Source organism: Limanda limanda, chromosome 16 (genome assembly GCF_963576545.1).
Source record: "Limanda limanda chromosome 16, fLimLim1.1, whole genome shotgun sequence".
NCBI classification, from domain to species: domain Eukaryota; kingdom Metazoa; phylum Chordata; class Actinopteri; order Pleuronectiformes; family Pleuronectidae; genus Limanda; species Limanda limanda.
The window spans coordinates 13,111,626-13,119,250 of record NC_083651.1 but is presented as its reverse complement, the minus strand read 5'-3'; the positions used below and the strand labels follow the sequence as shown (position 1 = coordinate 13,119,250).

The window sequence follows — 7,625 nt, the reverse complement described above, 5'->3', positions numbered from 1 at the left end:
TATTTACTTAACTTAATACATCTATTCTCTTATCTTATTATTTACTAGATTCAATTTTATTCTCATCCTGCCTCTAGGGTTTCTTCAGTCCTAGTGTCTTACTATCTTGATATAGATATCGAGTCTAGATATAAAGTGTGAGCAATTCATTGATACATACATATTTAATGTTCTGCCTTATTTACATGGCATCAATTGTGTAACTTTGCCGTTGTTCAAGTTTCAAGCCTTCATCCCGTTTTGTTGAACCCACAGCTCAGCAAAAAAAACCACACATATTTGAACTCTGAGTAATTTCTCACAAACATCTCTGCAACATGCAGACGACACATATAGATTGTGTGGCTCCCTCTGCTGGACTACACATGTTCACACACTTTCTGGTTTAACTGGTTTAGTGCCCTCAAGACAAATGATCAGAAATAAATACACAAACATTACCAGTTGCTAAAAAGGTTTTAAAAACAGTTTTTTAATTTAAAAGGGACATTTCTGTCAGTCAAGACCGTCAGACATTAAATGTAATGTCCAAGTACATAAAGTAAAAAAGAACATGAAGGAACCAAGGCAAACTTTCTGTATATTTAAAAATGTTTATTAAAAACATACACATTTAGGACAGTGCATCTCTATTCATGTTTGTAACCAAAACAAACATTAATAATCACAATTATATTTTGGTTTTCGTCCAATAATTACACTAAGAGCTTCGATAGTGTCCACCTTACTTCAAATGTCCACACAGTATTTTCCATTGCTGCTACAGTCTAATAATGTTACTACAGATAAAGATTAAAAACGACACATTAAATAGTACACGATATTCTGTAAAAATAAGAAATTATAAAAAACAAGGACACATCATGTGTCTGAAAAACTCACATAGCATTCATGACAACCTAAATAACAAACACAATGTCACAGTGTCCAACAATCTGTTTGTTAAACAACAAAAGAAAACATTTATCCACCACCAGAAGCGAAACACACACATAACCACTTAATACAAAGACAAGAATCACACACAGTAATTATAACATGAGACCAGGCTTAATATAACTGCAAGTCTCCAATTCAAAGCCTCAAATGAACTTTTTCTTCATGCATAAGAATCATATTTTTACTAAATACACAGTGGAAGTTTATCCATGCAACACATTTTCACAACTTAAGGGTACAAACCAACCAACTACATTCATGCACACTCATTGAACTGATGAAGGTTTCTTTCTGTTTGTCTTCATTTTTCACCGTTCTGGAAACATTCAGGAAAGGGTCTAAATAGACGGAAATGCTTTAGATGACTACGCTCGTGCCACTACGGGAGCTTCTATCCTAAGAGAGAAGAGTGACAGAGATGAGGTTTAGTTACAGGAAGAAATGATTGGTGGACAAATTCAAATTTGGACCTGATGATGGCACGAAAAGAAAAGTTAGGTTACAGATCTTACAGAAAGGCGGTGATAGTTCCTCCGGTCGCTGCTGTGTTCAGGTTCGATCTCAACGGAGGAGTAGCTGGGAGGCTTCTCTGGCCAACCCTTCCCTTTTCCTCCTCTCAGTCCCCTGCTGTCCTCATCGTCAGAGCTCCATGAAGCTTTGCGGCGCTGAGGAGGTGAATAGCTCCTCTCCCGTCGACTAGCTCTGCTGTGCAGCTCCTCCATCAGATCATCTCGACTTCGGGTTCTCGGTTTGGATCCGCCTCCTCTCCTCTTGGCCCTGCTTCCTCTCTCATTCCTTGAACCCCCAGAGGGGGCTCTTCCTCGTCTGTTATCCCAGTCGGAGTCATCACTGTACTCTCGTAAGATTCCTGGCCTGGGTGGAGAGACTTCTCTGTCTCTATACGTACGTCTGTCGCGGTGGGAACTTCCTCCAGAATGATTTGTACTCCCACTGGACGGAATATAAATTCTGGGGGCCCCCCGGGCTCCGCTTCCACCTGCAGGCCCCCTCTGAGAGTTGAAGCTGGGTACACGCTGGATTATAGGAGGCAGAGTGATCACCCTTCTCTCCACCCCTCTCACCCCCATCTCATCAAGGGCCGACAACATACTCGGAGGCCCGGGCGTGTACGGAACTGCTTGAGCAGGCGACTGGCGGTGTAGCTGAGGCCAAGGCTGAAGTGGAGGCCTGTGCTGGACTGTGTGCGGAGCCATTTGAGGTTCCACTATATCCAGCCCCCTCACCTGGTTCTCCAGGTAGTCCAACACCTGGTTGGGTCCTTGAACGCTGCCGTGCATGCTGCCATTCATATGGTGTAGAGGTGGTTGAACGTGCTGGTGCTGCGGGTGCATCTGCTGCATGGGAGCCATGGGAAAGTTTTGTTTTGAAGGGTAGTCCGAGAATGACCCTGGAAAAAAGTTTAATAAAGTATTCAGTTTACAACAGAATTTGGAGACAAATAATTTCCAAAAACTTTTGCTAAGCCAATGGTTATTGGACAACCCGCTCTACTTCCTGGCCTATGTATCCCTATAGAATAGTAGGAGTAGCTAACAAGCACGAGTGAAGAAATTCCACTGACAGTGGTGGGATTTGAACCCACAACTTCTGAGACACAATAATCTTATTCAGCACTTTAGCCACACTACCTTTTCACAAAATTAATTTAGGGTTTGGGATAGGTAGACATTATATCTAGTATATATGATTATGTTATGGGGTGAGCAGGAGGATGTCCAGTCAGTAGTGAACTCTGATGCTTTCACAGGGTCTGGAGAAACACTCAACAAATGATTAACGATGAGTCTAATTGTGCTTTTGTGCCACTCACCTGAATACAGAATGGGGACGCCCGTTTGGGAGGGATGGGAGCTGATGGGAGCGTAGATGGGTTGACCGTTCATCCAAGGAGCCATGGCCTTCTGAGCGTCTCTTATCATCCTGTGCTGCATCACAGCTGTAAACCCAGCAGAGAAGAGACGCGATTAAAAACAGTTAACGTATCTCCGCTCACATATGTCTATGATGATTTTGGTTGATTTTTATTGTTCCAAAGACATCAGGCAGCTGATATTCATGCTCAGAAAAACAGAACTACTGCCGGTCACATAAGGTCAATGTTCAAAACAAAAGCCGAACAAGTTTTACACATCAAGTGACTTAAGATTTTTGGAACATTATAATTCAAATACTTTATATATAAAGTGGTTTAAACTAAACCTGAAGTCACATTCAAAAAGGTTTATATGGTAAAGCATTAAAACCATGTATCATAATATTACACTGTCAAGGGTCATTCTATTGTATAATGAATAATTTACCTAAGAACATGTTATTCATAAAACTTTGTTGCGATGTAGAATGGAATACTTTTTTATTTCTAAATTGTGGATACAAAATAAATAAAAATCAGCTCTTCTACCTTTCTCAGGGCAGCAACATGTCTGAGGACAACACGGGCAGCGGACGTAGCAGCAGCACTTCTGTGGACAGCACTGACAGCAACAGATGCAGAACAGCATGATGAGCAAGAGAGCGCCGATGATGATGAGCAGGACCGTCAGCCAGTCTGGAACAGAAAATAGAAAAAAATGTACTGCTGTCACTTGAAGCACCTCAGTTAAACCAACTAATGCATCCAGGCTAACATGGAGTGAATCAACTGTATTAACGTACGGTAAACGATGAGTTTCACTTCCCGATCCGAGTCCCCCGACGTGTCACCAGCAGCATCGATGTTGCAGTAATACACACCGTTGTCCCACCACATCACCTCACTGATCACCAAGTCCGCCTCTGTTGACAGATGATAGTAAAATAATGTAAAAATACAGAAATATTTGTTTCACAAAGTTCTCCGGTGGGTCACCGACGTCAAAAGGAATAACAATTTTCAGGTGATTACACTATACAACACAATAAAATAAGTTTTAACAAGCCTTTGTTTAGACACTTTTGCTTCTCCAGTTATGATTATAAAATTAAAAAACGTTACAAGGCAAAAGTGCAAAAAAAAAATATATATATATATATATATATATGAACATCGATATTATTATTTCCTGTTTTTATGCAGAAACAATGTATCCAGCCTTTGTGCTGTCTTGCTAAATCATCTAATTACACATCAGTGCATTCAGTAAGATTGCATAGAAATATTAACACTGTTAAACTGACTGTTTTGAATGGTGATTCTTCTCTCTCTGTAGTCAGCCCCCAGGATGGGCTCATTCGAGCCTCTCTTCTGGATCACTGTGCGGACGGTGCGCTGGCGGTCCGGGCAGTCGTTGGACGGGTCCTGACCCAGCTGCAGAGCTGCCTGATAACCTTCAGAAACACAAGTCATTGCATTTATCTTCTTTTTTCTTCTGTTTCTGATATGCTCATTAAACGTTTACTCATGAAAATGATAAGAACTGAATTCAGGTGGTTAGAAGTTAGAGGTAAATAAACTGACATCGAGGTTTGAAAAGCATATTTTACACAGAATTTACGAGGATTTGCTGTTTTGGAAACAAATAAAAATCATATCTCTAAAGGATAAATCAACTGTGAAACGTTCACCATCTATGGGAACCTTCCTGGTGGTTTTTTCTTTCATCCCCATCCTTTGGTTCGGCAACATTACAGCCCTTAAAAAAATCCCTGTCTCTTTTCTGCCTTCGTCTCACCTGTGGAGTAGTACTCCAGCACTGGGTCTTTACAGAAGGACTTGTATCTCCAGGTGACCAGAACATCCTGAAGGTTCGCTGAGGTCGAATAGTCACAGCGTAGAATCACAGAAGCAAACAGAGTCGTGCTCCTCTCCGTCTGTGCAACGATCACCTGGACGGACAGCAGCTCTGACACAAGCAGGAACAACAGTCAAATGAAAAAGTGAGATATAATGCAAAATACTTACATGACACAAAAAAAACATGCTTTGCTTGTGTCATCATAGCTTTACTCTTGGATGGTGGAGTGATAAGAATCTGACCAGACTGGTTTACAGCTTAGCCTTGAGGTCTTTCAGTCTGCCCGCATTACCTCTGTGTAAAGGAACTATTTCATTAAACGTCAATCAGGATCAGCGATTCAGGGCGTGAGAAAGGCAAGCACACTGATGACAGGCAACTGCTGCTAATAGAGATAGAGAGGTAATGGGTTTAAAGGTCAGTGTTTACATGTTGTCTTTTAAATGGTTTTTCAAAGTCCTGTTAGAACTCAGGCGGGCAGCAATTAACAACTTTTATTATCACTTCCTTATATGGTATTAGTTTGAGCAATTAAAAGCTCCCAAATCTAAATATATTCAGTTGACTACTCATTTAGCTCAAGCAATAGCTGATCTGATGTTCTTAAGAATTATTTATCAAGTAATCAAATGACTGTCTTACTTCTATGTTGCATCATGAAGCTCTCACATGACATCATTATTTAGATTATGCCACTCATCAATAGGAATGGTGACAAAATAATAGCAACACATGTTCTTAAGCCAATGGGAAATAACTAAAGCTCAACACTGGGAGGACTGGGCAAAACTGACGAAGGTGACATCGTCATCGTCATCATCTGTTCTCTGCAGATTAAAATCCTCGTTTGGATTTTTTAAAAAAAATATTTTAATCAAATTTTTTCATTTATGTTTTGACCAATTTTAAAAAATATATATTTATTTATCTGATCAGGTGGCAGATCAGTTGTGTGTTAAACCTTCTCTCTGTGCAACACAAAAGCAGTGTATTGATATCTACTGAACTTTTTTTAAATTGCTATTGATGAAAATCGTATAGTGATATTTATTGATATATTTTTATGGCCCAGTAATATTAGAGAGTAAATGCTGTGTACAGAGAAGTAGTGGTGCACAGTCACATGACAACATGTCGGCCTTGTTCTGTTTACACCTGTCGATTATTAACTTGAGCACATTGCCGTGAGTTTTATCTGTCTGTTTAAGTGGCTTCGCTCCACATTCCTGCATATACACACACTGAAAGAACAGATAATAAAGTGTAAATGTTATAAACGTATTAATTCTCTAAGAAGCGAGGCCTCACCTGTCGGTAGGTAAACCAGCAGCAGCAGCACCGTCACTATCGTGTTCCTCATCTCGCTGCTATTTATCCTTCCGCGGAAGCTCTGCTCTTTGTCCCGTCGGCGAGTGAAAATCCTTTAGAAAGTAAAAAGTCTTCGGAGGAAACCGTCCCGCGGCCGCTGCTCTTCATAGTAAACAGACTGCTACTCGGTAGGACGCCATGTTGTTGGGTGGGGGTTCGGTTCCCTGCGCTGAAAGACGAGTCCGTGAAGAGGAAACTTCAGATCTCACAGGTGACATCATGACTCCGCCCCCAGACAGGTGCAACATGGAGGACACAGAAGAAGAGGAAGAAGAGACACGTCACAGTTTCTATCCAAATAACCATTATTTATAACCATTAAATAACCACTATATAAATAACCATTATTCAGCAATTCAAGAAATACATGAATGATATCTGCTCCTTTTGTGGAGAACTCTAACGCTGCTACATTTGTTTTTGGACTTATACTTAATACTTAACTCATATTTACCCTTACCTCATATTTACCCTTACCTCACATTACTGTGGGAAAATGTGTTGTTTGGATGCATAGAGAGTGAGAGGAGACTTTGGCCAAGACTGTTTGATTCATTTAATTATTATTATAATGCAATGTTATTTCCATATTTTAGAATATAGGACAAGATGGTGAATATCCCTTTTACGTTTGTAGGTCTTCTGCACAATTTAAGTTACAAACCAACAGTAGATGTTATCAGGTGTAAGTGGCCACCAACAGATGATAAGGTCATAACCTCAGTTCTGCACCTTGGCGTCATCAGGAGCTTTGGTCATAGTTTGGTCATTTCTGCAGCATGACAATGTTGATCACACAAATCAGTATGTTGAGTAAACCATTTCACTTTTAATTTCTCATTTAAATCCAGGCTAAACAGATAAAACACCAGTCTAAAAGGTAAGATGGAAGAAACTAACATTATATCTAAATCATTGCTTTGTTAATTAGAAACTACTTTGTTTCCTGCTGAGTTCAACGCTTCTGATGAGTCTTATTAAAATCAAATGCTGTTCATTTGGCAACTGATGACATTTTATGTTAATGTTAACATTAATCTCAATCAGTCTCTCTTGTCCCTCAGCATGTGAACACAACTTTTTTATAAAACAGCCGTTGGATTAAAAGGGGTGAAGCCTGTGTTATCTGAATGTAAAGGAGGGAAGCAGAAGGAGGTCAGTTTCACCGAGACCATGGTTTTCATTTATTCAGTTTTGGCAAACAGCCGAAGAGAGTAAGGTTCACTCTCAGGATGAGTCATGTCGAGCGAGTGTCGGAGCTCTTTGTGTGAGTATGTTTACATCTCTTATCCAGGACATAGACCCCGGCCAGCTTCATTATTGACACAAAACAAGCGCGCCTGAGCTGGACTCAAGAGCGGCTCTCAGCTCTCTGAAGTGTGCTGCTTCAAATCCTGGGAAAAATGCTGCATGAATGAAAAGCATCAGTGTCTGTGCTTTCTATCAAAGCCCTTCCTTGGCAGTGTTTAGAGGAAAACATTTAATTTTTTGTGTCCCGGTTTTAAAATATCTACAACATATTTACAGAGGTACCAGAAGCAGCTCATGTGGTACCTCTGCTTCCAGAGTCAGAAGATGTTTGTG

At 40.4% G+C, this 7,625-nt stretch overlaps 1 protein-coding gene across 1 annotated transcript; it reads right to left on the bottom strand.

Annotated features, from left to right (window-relative positions):
- Positions 1-579: 579 nt before the first annotated feature.
- Positions 580-6,259, bottom strand: ildr1b (immunoglobulin-like domain containing receptor 1b). The gene is made up of 8 exons (XM_061088540.1): positions 5,982-6,259; positions 4,611-4,781; positions 4,117-4,266; positions 3,616-3,735; positions 3,362-3,508; positions 2,771-2,896; positions 1,452-2,347; positions 580-1,335 (listed from the first exon to the last, which is right to left on the bottom strand). Exons 1-8 carry the CDS (start codon positions 6,031-6,033, stop codon positions 1,297-1,299), a joined length of 1,701 nt encoding a protein of 566 aa, XP_060944523.1. The 5' UTR covers positions 6,034-6,259; the 3' UTR covers positions 580-1,296.
- Between the last annotated feature and the right edge of the window lie 1,366 nt (positions 6,260-7,625).